Source organism: Hakea prostrata, chromosome 9 (genome assembly GCF_041222555.1).
Source record: "Hakea prostrata isolate BN-2017 chromosome 9, UWA_Hpros_2, whole genome shotgun sequence".
Classification (NCBI taxonomy): domain Eukaryota; kingdom Viridiplantae; phylum Streptophyta; class Magnoliopsida; order Proteales; family Proteaceae; genus Hakea; species Hakea prostrata.
The window spans coordinates 26,617,657-26,634,735 of record NC_142608.1 but is presented as its reverse complement, the minus strand read 5'-3'; the positions used below and the strand labels follow the sequence as shown (position 1 = coordinate 26,634,735).

The 17,079-nt window shown below is 36.4% G+C and overlaps 1 protein-coding gene across 4 annotated transcripts in view; it reads left to right on the top strand.

Annotated features, from left to right (window-relative positions):
- LOC149005069 (lipid droplet phospholipase 1-like) overlaps positions 1–14,771 on the top strand; it is a 63,623-nt gene extending 48,852 nt beyond the window's left edge. For 2 of the 4 annotated variants that reach the window (XM_089168102.1, XM_089168103.1), the window contains exons 6-12: positions 11,136–11,168; positions 11,284–11,447; positions 12,322–12,377; positions 12,551–12,603; positions 13,256–13,424; positions 13,517–13,614; positions 13,705–14,771. In XM_089168102.1, the coding sequence (XP_089024228.1) occupies positions 11,136–11,168; positions 11,284–11,447; positions 12,322–12,377; positions 12,551–12,603; positions 13,256–13,424; positions 13,517–13,614; positions 13,705–13,809 (678 nt within the window). In that variant the 3' untranslated portion in view covers positions 13,810–14,771. The remainder of the gene's footprint in view (positions 1–11,135; positions 11,169–11,283; positions 11,448–12,321; positions 12,378–12,550; positions 12,604–13,255; positions 13,425–13,516; positions 13,615–13,704) is intronic. The other 2 variants (XM_089168100.1, XM_089168101.1) reach the window with 2 other exon arrangements.
- The last annotated feature ends 2,308 nt before the right edge of the window (positions 14,772–17,079 follow it).

Here is a 17,079-nt window from a genome sequence, read left to right as displayed (position 1 = left end):
AAAACAATACTAAGAATTTCATTAAAATGCAACAGCTAATACAAGTAATCGAATTCACTACCCAAGTATATCTAGTTGATCCATCCCTTGGGTCATTGAAAAGTACTCTGAATACCTGACACAAGCAAGCCATGAGGTATAGATGAAGTTGTCCATATAGTTCGTCACTAGCATAACTGGTTGTGCTGGTCTAATGGATATCCAAAGATAGAGTACACACCTGATCCATCTTTATACCCATATGTAGGCATGCTACTACAATCAGCAAATAAGCCACCTATGCTCCACCATATCCATATCCATAGCCATAAGCCTTGTATGGTACAACCCTTTGGAATTTTCAAAATTTCAGTGTAATTTCTAAAATTTGACCGAAATTTCAGAAAAATTACCGAAATTTCACCGGAATCTGAAACTTTTTTATTTCTGTGGAAATTTTGTTTCGTCTAGTACTGAGATGGCGAAATCTCACCTAGTTTCACCAAATTGCAATACCTTGGTTACTATAGACCAAGTGATGTAACTAGGGTCGGGCCCCCTGGATTTAGATCCCAAAAACCAGACACAAAAGGCCCATCTTAAAGCTGTCCGAACACCCCAGGGCTCAATATCCTTTACCTTTTAGGGTTGAATAGGGCTCTGGTTAGAATCCCCTCAATCCAAAGGTCATGGATCTATCGTTATTGTTTTATTTAGATTATTATTTGGTGAGTTGTGATAGAGTCCTAGTCTAGTCAAGAGTCCAAGTTGGAATCTGATTTAAAAAGATTCCTTACGGATAGTTACCTATTTAATTTTACAATAGCATTAGGAGATTCCTTTTAATTGGTATTGAGTTGTAAAGGGAATGGATTCCCTAGTTAGAGTCCAAGTCTACTTAATTAGTTTCTTAACTAGAGTCCAAATTGATTCTTAAGTAAGTTTTAATTTGTAAGGCTATAACTAGCCCTCTCGGTATTAAATGAAACAGTTTTAATTTGTAAGGCTATAACTAGCCCTCTCGGTATTAAATGAAACAGGTTGGAATTATAGAATAAATTAGAGGCTTGGACGGTGGGGAAGGAAACCCTTGTGGCCTGAGCTGAGAGTGTTCTTTGTGCAAGTTCAGCAAATTTCAGCAAGCTTCTTCATTTTCCCTTCCTTGCGGCAGCCTCCATTAAGTCTTCTACAGATTCCAGCATTGTCTCTTACCTTGATGGTTATCTCCTTCAACTCCAGTACATACAGCAGCAACCCCTGCCAAGTAAGTGCAATCCCAGCCCCTCTCCTCCCCTTCCTGAACCTGCGAATGACCAAGAAATACTCCATCCTCAAGTCTTCCCAGCCCCCCAAGATCCATCGCAGCCCTATCCCCTACCCCCACAGCCCCTCCCCAGTCCCCCATTCCCACCTGCGACAGCAACCCCTCCTTCCCCTCTTCTCCTTTCCCCTTGCGGCCTCAAAATTCCCTTCCCCCTTTTTCCTTTTTCTTGTGACACCCCTTTCCCCAGTTTCTGTTCTCCCCCCTTCTTGCGACAACAAAAACAGAAAAGAAAAAAAAGAAAAAAGAAATAAAAGAAGAGGAAAAAAAAAATCCAAGGAAGAAAAGAAAGAAAAAAGAAAAGGAGGAAATAAAAATGAAAAAGAAGAAGAGAAAGAAGAAAGAGGATCTTGGAAAGATCCAAGATTCTTCGAGATTCAGTTAAATTTCCTTACCCTTTTTGCATCCCCATTCCATTTGAATTTGGACCCTTTATTAAAATCCTCAAGTTCTTTCCTTCCATTTATCTCTGAATACTTGACTAAACTTCTCCCCCTTCCCATTCCCTTTGGGCATATCCCACCCTACCTTTATTAATCCAAAATTTCCCTAATCCATTCCCTAGGATCTTTAGGCATTCCCACAACCAAAGAAACCTCATCTATTACCCTTTTCACCCACTTAAGCCGTTCCATAGGGTTTCCAATAAGTTTTAGGTATCCCACGGTATACCCAAACCATCCCATGAACAAACACAACCTTATTATTAGTCCAAACTTGTGCTGGTTCTTATTGAAGAGGGTCCTGGAAGAACTAATCCAGACTCTGGGTTACATCATTGAGTAGGTAGGTAAAAGCAGTATGGGTTACTGTGGACCAAGGAGGTAGGTAAAAAGTAGTATGAGTTATTGTAGACTAAGTAGGTAGGTAAAAGGTAGTATATGTTACTATGGAGTAAGTAGGTAGATAAAAGGCATTATGGGTTACTGCGGACCAAGTAGGTTGGTAAAAGGACAATATAGTTACTATGGACCAAGTAGGTAGATAAAAGGCAGTATGGGTTACTGTGGAGCAAGTAGGTAGATAAAAGGTAGTATGAGTTACTATGAACCAATTAGGTAGGTAAAAGGCATTATAGGTTACTACGGACCAAGTAGTAGGTAAAATGATAGTATGGGTAGATATTGTTGCTGTAGAATGCCATATTCAAATAAAAGCCTTGAGTAGATAGGTTAAGTCTTTCAATCTCTCCCTCATGTGTAGCATTCATTACACATGAAGAAATAATAACAACCAATTACCAACATCCCAAAGTCTACCAAGGAATTGGTTGGGTACTTGAAGGAACCATGTTACTTGAAACCAAATCCAAGAGCCTCCCAGTTATTATAGTAGAAAAGTTTGAACCTCCAGCATCAACTCAAACTGGGCAATAGAAAAAGTAGTACTGATAACATAACAACAGTAAAACATGTAGCAGTAAGGGACCACCAACCAATTTTAAGTTAGCAAATGCATCAGACAGAGAGTCAATAGCCAGTAGCATATCCCGAAGATCCAAAGAACGGCAAATTAAATCAGAGAAACTTATTGAACCAGCAACAACAATGTTGTAGTAGCAGTAAGAGAAGGTCTTATTTTGTTGATATAGGACAGCAAGTAACCTACACAGTAGTAGCGCTTATTGTTCAGAATCAGCTCTAAGTAATGACAATCACAAAGCAACCCTATTTACCAGAAGAATCACACAATTGAAGTTGATTCTTGTAGACAAAGTAACTGTACCATTAAGAATTTTTTCCAAACATTTGTAGTACTAGAGACTAGAATTTGAAGCAATAGGAAGGAATACTGCATCAACAGAATTTTTCAGAGCAGAAAAATTCAATAAAACAGGTCAGTAGTATTATCTTGCAGCAGAATCTGATACGACACCAGCAGAATTTTTTTTAGACCATATAGACTCAATGAAGCAGTGGCAGCAGCAATCTAGGCAATGGCAGAAATGGTACTCACAAAATAATCAGAAACTCTAGAATACCTCAACGATAGTGTATTAGTGATTGCAGAAAATTCACATAAGGTTACCAGGAAAAACAACTGTGCAGGGGTCTTCGGCATTGCAGATCAGAATTCATCAGTTGCGATTCATCACTTAAATTCATCAATCTAAATCAAAACCCTAGTTCTTCTATATGAGCTAGGGTTTCCCCACCAACAAGAAAACCTTGAAACAACTCTCAAACCGGCATTGTTTATAATTTCAAAATAGGATCTGCTGATATCGCTCTGATATAATGTAATAGAATTAAATTAAAACATATAATAATAGAGAGCTAAAGTAAGAGAGAGGAAGTGTTAGAGGAGAAGAAGAGATGGAGGGAATGGAGAATTGTGCAATATGCAGCTCTCCCCCTCAACAGTTTATTTATTATTGAAAATATTCCAAATTAGAGAGATCTTCAATATATCCCTAAATCTGGTTACAAGATCTTCAAATATTTCCATCCCAAAATAGACTTGATACCCAAGTAACGAGAAGGAAAGGAAACAAATTTCACTAAGTATTGTTTGCTAACTAAGCTACATAAAAATAGAAAGTGCAAAATTAGAAAATAATATCCTAATCTAATAAATAGGTAAGGAAATAAAGTAAAATCTAATCCAATCTATGGTGGACCCCACATAATGTGGTTACTACTGAAGTGGTCAATCATGCATATCTTAACATTGATTCTTTTAAGTATGTCTAACATCAATGATCAATTTATTATAAAAAAAAAAAAAGGTGATATAGAAATGATGTTTCATAGATATTTAAATTAGGACGGATGAAGTATGGAGGTCCACTCGGAGTGTTTTGTGATAGATAGATTCTTTTAAAGCTTATAGGAAAATTTTACACGACAGTTGTAAGTCCAGCTACTGTGTATGGTACACAGTGTTGGGCAGCTAAGAAGTGCTATATAGATAAGCTAAGTGAATTGGAGATGAGGATATGAGATGGACAAAACCATGAAGTGTAAAAGACTGATCATATTAGTGCTGGTTGGGACTTGGGAATAGCCCTGACTTCTTGTAGGTTTCTCTCGCATTTCAAGAAATGTTCATTGTTTTAGTTTCGCAGCTCCATGGCTTTGTAAGTGGGGGCAGTAAAGTATCAGTCTCTATTGTATAATACCAATACAATACCGACATCCAATATGGTACGATATACAATAGTCAAACAAACAATTACAAGCATTTTTTTTATGCTTTAATATTGCTAATACAAAATTCGATTCAGTTGGTATGTAACGCTAATACTTTCCGAAACAATACACTTGTTACGTATTGAGATGTGTTGGCCAATACAACTCAATACATTATGTGCCAATGTACCTCAATATGCTCAATACATTTAAGCATATTGAGCCCTTCTTTTCCATGGAAAATGAAGCAACTAGCCTTTGTAGGAACAAAAAGCAGACTGCTCACCCTAGGAAAAGCATCAAATGTCCGCTTCTAGCTAGTCTTTTCCACAAATCTTGTTAGGACTTTGATGTTAAATTTAAAAATGGTTGAAATAGTGGTGAAGCTTCATCATTTGTATCATTCAAGTCACCTAATCTTCTAAGTGGCTTTTGGGAAGAAGATTAAAAACCTTTTTTTTCCTTGAAATCTTGTTTTAGTCCAGGTTTTTGCTATTACTTCGTGCATTTAGGTGACACTAAGCATGTAGATGCATCGATGTTGAACTTTTGCAAGATATTGAGTTCAACCCCACGCTTCTTCCCCTCCCCTTTTTCCCCCACACAAAAAATAAAGAGAAGAAAAAAATAAAAGAAAAATTCATTTGTCAAGCTATGTCCCCCCTTTTGTCTTCCCAAAATCAACTCCAGTACTTGTGGGAAAAAGTGTGCACCACATCTACATCTGATCAATGACATTCATTCTTATATACTATTTCTTTTGGTGTTTATGCATGGTAGAGTGACTATATATTAGTTGTTGCTATTGACCATTTCTGTGTATCTTGGAATTCTATACAGAATGATATGTATCTTTGGTACATTATGGTACAATACAATACAATACACTCAATACCAAGTCTCTTAATATCAGCTGATCAATACGATACCTGATACAGATACTTTAAACCTTGCTTTTAAGAGGTATTATAGTGGTCAGGAGTCTGTTGCCAATTGTCATGTGACATGGCATATCAGCACAATTACCATCAAATAGCGATTCTCCAATATGAACAAATTCAGAACTTGCTTCTCTCTACCTAATTTAGTTGGCGTTGGTAAATTCAGCACAAAGATTAAACCAGTCTTAGCTTATAAAGAAAAGGAGCCAACTCACTAAAACATTGCATCTCTCACCTCAGCTCGGAGAGAGTGAGAGAGATGGTGGTACTTTGGGCTCGGGACGTGCTTCAGAGGTTTGAACTTGAAGGAATGAGATATGGCTAAATAAATAGCTTGAGGTTGTATCAATCTCTAAATATGATTCATGCATTTGGATTTTGCCTTCAAATGAAGTGTTTTCTCCCAGATACTTTATGTTGGCTCAATATCATATGTTAGCTTCTTACTGATCCCTACCTGATTGTAGACTCATATTGAAGACCTTACCTTTCTCTTTATCTGTGTTTGGGCTAGGATTTTTCTTTTTCTCGTGTGGGATTCTTTTTTTTTTTTGCGGAGGGGGGGGGGGCAAGGGTTGGTAGGAGATGGCATGGTGGGAGAGATAGTGACACGAGATGAGAGTCGAGAGGAGAGAGATGTCGACACGAAATCTAGCCATCTTGCGAGATCTCGCCAAGAGGTGGTCCAACCACCAGTTTAGGGGGTTTTAAAACCCCTTATCTAGCTCAAGAGAGGCATATATCGCCTCTCTCTTGCTGCAACCTTCAAATTGGCAGAAAAAGTGATTTTTTGCCGGAATTTATTAGGGATTCAACTTCTAATTTGCAATAGCAGATTATTATCATTCAAGTCTATTTCAACTAGATCATCAACAAAGGTAAGATTTTCTCCCAAATTTGAAATCTTTCAAATAGAATGCTCTACAATGGGTGTGTGAGTGTAGTATAAATATATGTTGGTTTACTAGCTTTGATCTATACTTTCATGAAAACAAATTTAATTTTCTGTTATTAATTTATTTTTTGAATTTTTGTATTTAAAAAATATATTATCTAAAAAATTAAAATAAAAAAATTATAAAATAATACTTATGATATGAATGTGATTATCACTTATGTTGAGAGGGCTACAATCCCGTGTATTCATATTTTGATTATCATGCTTGCTGTATTTATTTTTATTAAAAAAAAATTCTTATTATTTTTTTTAAATGATGCTTATATTATGTAGTTTATTTTAAAAATACAAACATGTTTGTTTGAGCATTGTATATATGTTATCTTAGAACAAAGTGTGTGTTTTGTTGTTTTATAAATTGTTTTTAAATGTTTTTATTTATCTAAAAATTATTCTAATGATTATTTGGGAACATTCATGTATGTATTTCAGTGTTGTAGACTTGTATCTTAAATGGAAACTAGTGGGAGTAGTGGCATTGGCATTGGCAATGGGACTCAGGACATTGCTTGGCAACATGGGGAACCACTAACTGTCGACAAGAAAAAATCCCGATGCAAGTATTACCTCAAGACCTTGAATTCTGGTGATTCAACCAGATTAAAGCAACATTTGGCTGGTGGCTACAAAGATGTTTCCAAGTGTCTCAAGGTTCCTTGTGAAGTGCAAAAAGCAATTGCAACAACTTTAAAGGGAGGGAGACAAAGAAAGGAGGAAATGGCACAAAAGCAAAGGAAATTTGAGGATACAGTGCTGGCTTGACCTTTTGTTGATGTTGATGAGGAGTCAGACGACGATGAGGAGAGGAGGGTTATGGGTATTGAGTCACAGGCCGAGTGGAGACAGATAAAGGCTGCAATGGAAGCTAGCAGACAGTCCTTAAATTTTGAGAATGTGAGGCAATATGAACAGACAAGAGGAGCAGGTGGTTCGGGGTCAAGGGCATCCATGCCACTTAGATATAGTTTTCATGGAAATGAGAGGACCGAAAGGAGGAGGAAGACTAGACATTATGATGCCACATTTGACCAAGACCCCTCCCTCTTCAAGCATCAAGACACCTATTAAAGAAGCATTCCATATATGTTTGCTGGAGGTAAAGAAGGCAGTTGGGAGGAGGAAACTAGGTTGGCAATTAGCAAATTCATGCTCTACAACAACGTTGCAGCCAATGTAGCCAAAACACCATACTATCAGGGGATGATCAATGCAGTTGCTAGGGCAGGTGTAAGGGTTCAAGTCCCAACACCTTGAGAAGTAATGAATAAATATTTACCAAAGGTGAAGCAGGAGGTGGAGGAATAGATTGGTTTATTGAAGGAAAGATGGACTACATATGGTGTTACCGTGATGGCTGATGGATGTACTGGTCCTACTAGACAGTCGTTCATTAATTTTATGTTGAGCTGTAATGGAAAGACATCCTTCCTTAAGTTAGTGGATACCTTAGATAAAATCAAAGATGCTGACTACCTTTACAAGCTTCTTAGGTAGGTGGTCCTTGAGGTAGGGCCAAACAATATTGTCCAAATTGTCACAGATAACGGTGCTAACTTCAAAAAAGTTGGTGAAAGGTTGATGAAGAAGAACAACAGGATCCGTCTCTTTTGGACACCATGTGCAGCACACTCAATTGATCTATGTTGAAGGACTTGGGGAAAAGAAAATCAATCAGTGTTGTGGTTGACAGGGCTAGAAGGGTAAGTAATTTTATTTATAACCATGGTTATGTGTTGAAGATGATGAGGAACCACTGTAAGGGTGATCTAGTCAGACCTGGATTGACTAGATTTGCCACCAACTATATAGCTCTGAAAAGCTTCTAAAAGAAAGTGGTGGGTCTACGGCACATGTTTGCAAGTGAGGAGTTGTTTAATTGGCGTGGATCTAGCCATCCTGATGTAGTAGTAGTCCAACAAACCATTGGTGATGATTCTTTTTGGAGGCAGTTGAATAGGACAATGGGCATTTTAGAGTCTATTGTGTTTGTTTTAAGGATGGTGGACTTGGAGAAGAAGCCTACAATGTCCCACATATATACTACCCTCCAACAAATGAAAGAGTTGGTTAGAGCTGCTGCCCCTGGCTCCTTCTAATCCTACGAGAGGATCATCGATGATAGATGGGAGACGCACTTAATGCATCCTTTGCACTTGGCTGACGAGTCACTTTTAAATCTTTAAGTTTTTGTTGTATACTTTAATTTACATTGTTAATTTGTTATAAGTTATAACTTATAATTATAAACGAGTAAACAACCAAATGACTAACCAAATTTTTTATTTCCACAATACAAGCTTACTATCTCAACCCAAAGTACCATTACAAGAATAATCTGAGGCTTAATGTAAGGTTGATGAATGCGGTGCAAGACGTGGTGGAGAAGCATGTGTCAAATCCCGTCATGTAAGGGACAATTAATGGAAAGGTGAGAACTTATTCAATTGTTTCTTTAACTTCTTGCATTAGTGCATATACAGTAGTAAAAATACAATAATTGAAGAATTGGTGTATAGATCAGGGAGTTTAGGGATGCCTCTAGGAGTTTTGGAAAGCCTTCTGCAGTTGCAACTAGGCAAAAAAAAAAAAAAATAAAATAAAATCCTGGTAAATAGTCCATTACTATAAGTCTATAACTCTATAAGTGATAAGTGATAACTGATAAGTTATATAAGTATTAAGATTTACTTGCCTAATGCATTCTTATATTTGGTTATGCAGTTGGCTAGTGGGTGCCATATAGAACTAGTTCGCCAAATCTCAGGGACATAGCAATTAAAGTACTCTCACAGATTTGCTCATCCTTTGGTTACGAGAGGAACTAGAGCACCTTCTCGCTCATCCATAGTAAGGTATGGAACAGATTAGGGAGTAAGAGGCTCGAGGACTTAGTGTATGTGCATTACAACAAGAGATTGAGAGTAGGGCACATACAAGATGATACAGATGACGAAAATCAAGAACCGATTGAGTTGACTGATATATTCCATGAGTCCCCCCGTAGAGGATGAGGAAGATGATGTCATATATCAGTGGGTTAGGGATTGAGGTGGCCCAGTGTTGGATGGGCTAGGAGGGTAGCTGGATCCTACCATTGTTGTTGCTATGGGCCCAGATGTTGTGGTTGACCACGTGTCTTCTGATGAGGGTTAAGCTATTGTAGTAGCATCAGTAGGACGAAGTGTACCATTTGTGGAGCTACCTGGTCGACTTGAAACAACTGCGGTGACGTCTAGTCATGGGAGTTCAAATGATGCCGATGATACCAGAGAGCCAAGTGGCCCAAGTTATCCATTAAGTCATGGAGGCAGTTAGGCCTGATGGTGTTACGGTGGAAGTCAGGGTCAACAAAGGGAGTCACCTCCACCAGGTCCGAGTCATCTGACATATGCGAGCCACAATTCCCTTATCCCTCGAACTTATACTAGGAGTAGGAAGAGCAGATCAAACCAGGGGCAAACAAATGATGATGCGAGCATGTAGGATCTTGAATTGAACATGGGAAGCATGAACCTAGATCATGGTCACAATGGTTCATAACAACAAAGTTTGGATAGTTGACAGTCATCGGGGTACCTATACGGGGATCCCAGAACTGGGTCAGATTACACTAGGTATTCTTATAGGATCATGCTATTCCTTAAGACCCTGCACTTGGAGAGTACACATATGGGAGTGAAGGTGGGTTGTTAACCCGTACCCATATATTCAATAGCAACATAAACAACAACAATAGCAATGGCTCTTTCACCCACCCATGATTGACGGTTATCCCAGAGTGCTATTCCTTTAGTATTCTGACGTGGAGACATATCGGTTCCATATAAACCGATATGTGACATACTAAAGTGATGAGTTGACTTGGGAGTCATATGTGGCCACCGTTCAGAATCAATTGATGCAGAATGTTGAGTGATACTCTTGCTATCTTGTAGTCTTGTAAGTTGTAACTTTGTAAGTTGTAAATTGTAATCTTGTTACTCTTGTACTCTTGTGATTGTGAACTTATGGATTATGATTTATAACTTACTAAAAGTCTAAAACTTCTTATGGTTGTAAAATTTTGAAGGCATTTAAGTTATTTGATAGTTTGATGTGTAATGTTAATGTATTTGATACTTGATATTTGATAGTTGATAACTTGAATTACTTGATATCTCTACATTACATGTTGTCTAACCTTGTGTTTCACAGCATTTTGGTTTTACGCATAGGGTTGACTTAGAAGACATACTTAGGGTTATTTTCTCCCAAATCTAAGGTCACCAATGTGTTCAAAAAGCTTTAAATAGGTTAAATACCAAGTTTCAGCCCAACCGGGGACCTAAAACCCATCGAGATGGGCCACTGAGATTTCGCCAGAATTTTGGTAGATCTCGACCGAGATCTCGCCATCTTGGTCAAGATCTCGCTATTTTAGAGTGACGAGATCTCGCTCAAGAGCGAGATCTCTCACCATGGGAGATGGAAGGAGGAGCAGTTGTCACAAAATTCAGTATAACACAGTGACATTGTATTCTGTGTCAATGAATTAATGTACTACAGGAATGAGTATACTTAGGACAAAGTCCTTCCAAAGAGAAGCTATGGATTTCTTGCATGTTTTATGTTTTTTGGAATCATTTATCTTGTTAAACTTGGTTAGATCTATTGCATGTTCGCATATAATTTGAGTTTGTGTTTTTTTTTCTTTCTTTAAAATAGACAATATTTTGTACTTAGGATTGTGTATTACATGCTTGCCAAAGTCCTGCAACTTATTACCACTGATATCCTTGCATTTGTTCTTGCTTCTTGCATTTCAGAGAGATTATTCAGGTAGAACTGAAGGCACACAAGTCAGTAGTTAATGAAATGTCATGGTTGAACATTACCTCTATATGCATTTCATGACTGTAATCATCATGAAATGCCTATACATCAGGGCTCTAACACTTATACTTTATATTCCAGCTTCCATTTCTCTTGGGAGTACCCATCTTGGAGAAACTTGCTCCGTCCTTGGCCAACTTTTTTGTTGGTCAAACTGGTTGTCAGCTGTTCCTTACAGATGGTGTTCCCAGCAGACAACCTCTTCTTCTAAGAATGGCATCTGACTGCGAGGATGGGAAGTTTATGTAAGTCCAGGCATTCCAGTTGATTTTATACTTGTTGGAATAGTTGTCAAGGTGCTAGGTGTCCAAGGCATTCAAGCTCCTGCTTAAGCACTTAAGGATCACCTGATTGGTGCTTAAGGTGTACAAGTGAATTTTATTCATTAGTAATTATCCAATATAAAGATATATAAAACAGATTATGAATCTAAGCTGTTAAAGACTTAATTCACAGATTTACAATTCACAACATGATGGCATATAAGATATAAACATAAAGAAGAAATGGGATGTTGAAGACTTGAATCATTGATTTACAATCCACAACATGACGGCATATAAAACAGAATTATAAACATAAAAGGAAAAGGGGCTCTTAAAGACTTGAATTACTGATTTACAATTGACAACATGATGACATATAAAACAGAGTTAAATATAGAGGAAAATGCTGTTAAAGACTTAAAACAAATCTTGTTTTTTTTTTATTGATTCAATCCATTTAACTCAAATTTATTCAATTATTTTTGAAGTGTTTAATGAATAATAGGTTTGTTCCCTTATTCCATAGTGTACAAAGTTCATATGAGTTTACCAATAAAAAGTGAGTAAATAGAAATACACATAGAAATAAAAGAAAATAATTAAAAGAATGTATAAATTAAGAAATTAGTTTCCACTGGAAAAAAATGTTCTCCTTTGGTTTAGGGTGTACCAAGGTGTTGCTTAGGACTCGAACAACACTTTACTAACAAAAGAGGACATTTTTTGGCTAAATAAAAACTGTACGACCACTTTGTACCTCAAAAAACCAATTTGTCTCCTAATTGATGCTTTAACATCTGTGTGTTTTGTTTCACATTTGAAGAGCTCATTATTTGTTTTTGTTGCTTTTCAGATCTTCTCTTGCTGCATTCAGATGTCGTATTGTTTATGCCAATGTCTCTTATGACCGTATCCTTTGCAGAATGTGTTTGTAATTAATTTACAACATAATATTTGGGAGTTAATACTGAATGTTTACTTTCAAGACACCAAAAAAGAGGAGGGAAAAAAGCTCCTGGTTCAAATGTAGAGTTGTTCTTTCTTCCAATCATTTGTAAATTTGTTCCTTTAAATATCTTCAGATATGGTTGGTTGGCGCACATCCTCTATCAGAAGGGAGGCAGAGCTTGTTAAGGTGATTATAGATTTGCTTTTGAATTGCTTGATTTGGAATTTCAGAAGTGATGAAATCATATGCATTGACCATATGCGGCGGGTGAAATAACTCTCCTCTCTTTGATATCTCTTCAGTGGTGTGGGTGGGGAAATTTTTTGGGGAATCTCTTAATTTGAGCTTCATATGTGAACTTTGCTAACTCTTATTCTACCCTCAGATGTGTCTCACTTGGGAACTGTTGTAAGATATGTCAAGCATGACTTTTGTTAATGAGGGCATATCCAGCAAAATTAAAGCATCTTAATGATGGAGTTAGAAGATTGATTGCTTATTGGTTTTCCCTATTAGATTGGATGCATCAGGTAGCATATTACCCTCTTGAGAACGAGGACCAGTTCTCTGGTTCTTGTTTTGAAAATGAATTAGTGTCTTCCTCGACTTGTAGAATTTTTTATCATGAACATATAAGAATACAAGAATTTCAGAAACTGTTATGTTTTGCTGATAGTTTTGGAGTACTAAGAGTTGTAATGCTTCTTCAAACTTTGAGCTAGGAAGAATGACGTTCCAACCAAAATAATTAAATACAAATTTTTTTTTTTTTTCTTCCTCTCTAGCATACAAACGTCTAATTTTCCCTCTCCACTTCATTTCTTTCCCCACAAGGCAGCCCCCTCAACGTTCACTGGATGGTTACAAGCATGTTGTAGATGTGGAATACTGTCCACCTGTATCATATGATGGTGCCCAATTTCCACGGGAAGCGGCGAAAGCCAAAGATGCAGCACAAAGTGGACTGAACAGTCAAAGCACAGAAGAATACTTTGATATCATTGAAGGTAAGCGCTTGTCTTAGTAGAAATTTTATATTGAAAATTTCTGTATCTTTGGATCCTATTTCAGTGGTATTGAGGATGATATATTTTGACAGAGGAAATGATCCATGGACTACAGAGAGTAGGGTGGAAGAAAGTTGATGTCAGCTTTCATTCAGCATTTTTGCCCTTCTTTGCCCACAACAACATTCATGTATTGCTCCACTCTGTTTGGTATTTGTGTTCTGCTCTTTGTCTCAGATGTTTTCTTGAATTATTGATCAAATTGTGATTGTCGATTCAGGTGAAAAATGAATGGCTTCATAATGCTGGTGCTGGAGTGGTAGCTCATGTTACTGACACCTTAAAGCAACAAGAGTCTTCTACACTTAGCACTGCTAGCTTATAGCAGTGAATTTGATTTTTATTACATTTCAGCTCTTGCTTCAATTATTAACACAAATTATGTGACATATTTACATGTTATTATTGATTTGGTCTCAAAATTTCTTCCTCTTCCAAGTGTTGGTTTTTTGTCCCTTGGAAAGTTGTTCATTTTCCCTCCTCCCAATTGAAGCTGGGAGTTTATATTCACATCCACTTTAATGGCATCGACAGTATTTGACATTTCTGAATTCCAGGATTCTCTAAGATCTATGTGATAGGAAATTTGTCTTAATTTTATTATCCTATTCAATACAACAGCTGAGCTAATATGGATAAATTATCTCACATGATTTATTTCCAAGCCAACTTTCTACAGATCTACAATTAACACCTTGATGTTTGCAGGAAACATCCAATGCATTAGATAAAACGTTAGTTTCAACAAAAAGAGATTGATCCTATGCCAACCCTCTTGAGATTTATTTAAGTTCAAATCACAAGCTCCAAACCGTGAGTCCAAACTTCCACTCAGTGGAAGCCTTTGATCAATGCCTACTGCAAGCTTCTTAAGATCCTCTGGCTTTCGGTGCTAATACAGTGACAGTACCATTAAAGGTTATAATAGCTTGATAAAAAAACGGCAGTGAGAGGTGCCTAGAAAGTGACATTATGGTCTAGCAAACCAGACATATTTATAAACAGAAAAGGAGAGAAACGGTTGCCACAAAGTTTCATCTTCACATTTGCAAGAAGGCAGTAAGGATCTGTAGCTGATACCCCATTCAGACTCTTCATAAAACTAACTTCCAGAGCATTTTCCATATTCTCAAGCTCTGCATCCAGGCTGACAATAAACACAATCACTGTATTTGGAAGTTGACTACAATTCTGTTAGTAAGGTCTTGTCAACAGCGATATACTGTCAGGAAGAAGCTCACTCACTGTCCAAGCAATTTACCCCGACCCTATGATTTGTGGCTTCCCCCCTCTCTCCAGTGATTTTCTTAGAAACACCTCTTGTGGTGAACCTAAGGTTTTTGGTTTGAGAAGGTGGAATTGTATACATGGAACTTTAAGAAGCCTAGTATGACTTGGTACCATTAACTGAAGGAGCAACACTTGAAGCTCATTAGGTCTTCATCTTCCATGAAAAGTATTCTATTTCAATCCATTTGTTTTTCCAGTTATGCATTAGGACGCCAGTGGGGTCGTCAAACCCAATAGGAAGAACCACTATCTTGAGAAGCAGGAACACTAAGGCTCTCGCTGATTATGCATATTCCTGTTGGATAAAATTAATGCATGTTTCATATTTTGAATTAACTAATGAAAGGGATCCGAATGAATCTACTTCTATTGCTCATTTGGATAATTGGATGTTCCCCCTCCCCTATATTAGACATCATTGAGACGCTATGGAAATAATATGAAGGGATAATTACTGTTGCCCCCTTGTACTTTGATTTTATTACTATTTTATCCCCTGTACTTTTTAAAATTACTATTCCAACCTTTAACTTTATCAACAATTACTAATGCCCCCCTACCGTTAAGCTCCGTCGTTTACTGATCTCTGTGGCATCTATATATTTTTCAAAATCTCAAAAATAACCCTGCAATTATCTTTTTACTTATTTTCTCTTTTTTCAAGTTATAATACTACACTTAATAGGAAAAAATTAACTTTAATTTCACATTTCTTTTTTAAAAAGAAATCACCAAATAAAGGAAAGATGTGATTTTTTTTTCCTCTAAAAATAAATTACCAAATAAAGGAAAGATGTAATTAAATAGAAACTAACATATTAAGAAATATCAAATTTAATTCAAAGCTGAAAATTAAAAATCACCTAATATATGCTGATCATTATGTATATTACCAAATTTTCTATCAATTAGATCTTATATGCTAATTTGTTTGTTAAACTTCTATCATGGTGATTATGAAAAATTTAAGTGGAATGTTAAAGTTTCAACAATCATAAGTATGTGGGCCCATCAAATCCAAAATTAATTCTAAAATATAAGATTTTAAGGATATAATTGACATACAATATAATTTCTATAAATGAGAATAATGCTATATTTTTTACTTCTTAATTTTAAAGGCAAAATAGACATTTTATATTTGATGTTAACAGCCACTTAACACCTTTAGAAGTGAGGGGGGCAATAGTAATTATCTCTAATATGAATTATCTCAAAGGACTCATCCCATGGATCCCTATTTGATGGGTTAGTAAATCTTACCAAGTAATCTACTAGTTCTAAGGTGCCACATCGGTTAAAAGCAACAGATACTTGGTTGAAAACTTTAGAACCAACAACTATATTTTCCTGTTGTAGTGAAGTTGATAATGGCTATTAAACTTACTGATCCTCTCTCAATGACACGGGGAGAGAGAACAAGGTCACATCACCTATGGGGTTTTTAAACATGCTCTAAGCCATTAGTAAACATCGTTGCGCTATTATAAACTATGCTCCCTTGAATGCTGAAACTATTTTGTTGGACAACATTTTAATTTATTTAATCTTCCAAATTTTCAATTGTTGCTGTACAAAATTGGTTGCAACTCAATCTATTTAGGGCTTCAAGAGTCAAGCGGATTCTAATTTAAATGCTTATTCAAATCATTCAAATTGAGAAGATCAAAGTCATGTTGAAAGGTTCTATACCGAAATACGACAACATCCAAATAACACTAAAAACATGCACCACCATTCTAGTTTTCTGTCAGGTACTTTTTCTACCGAAACCTAAGATATTAAAAATCCACACTGAAAAATTCATAACCCAAATCCCAAGAATTCAAAACATAGACTGCCAAAGATAAATATAAGTTATTCATCCCAAAGAAATAAGAGATAACATCCAGATATAGATAGTAAAAAAATTAAAAAAAATTAAAGCATCAGTTAATAGTGTACATGATTAAATGACAAATCATTATGCACTCAAAAAACCCATTTTTTGCTTTTAAGAAGCAAACGCAACAATTATAAATGTTTTTTGAAATAAAAATATTCATAAATTTGAATTTATGATGCAAAAAATATACAAAATAAAATGATTTATGGCTGACTTTCTTGCTTCTTGAAGCGAAAACTTAATTAGATATGATTGGTAATTAACATTTAAAATAAGCGAAAACCCACTTGAACCTCAAGGGGTTGCTTACTCCAGAAAAAACAGCGCCTTATAGAATGAGATGAGTTTTGAGTTCCATCAAAACCAGAGAACAAAGCCTCACCCTATACTTGAATTATATGCGAGTGTGTATGTAATAAC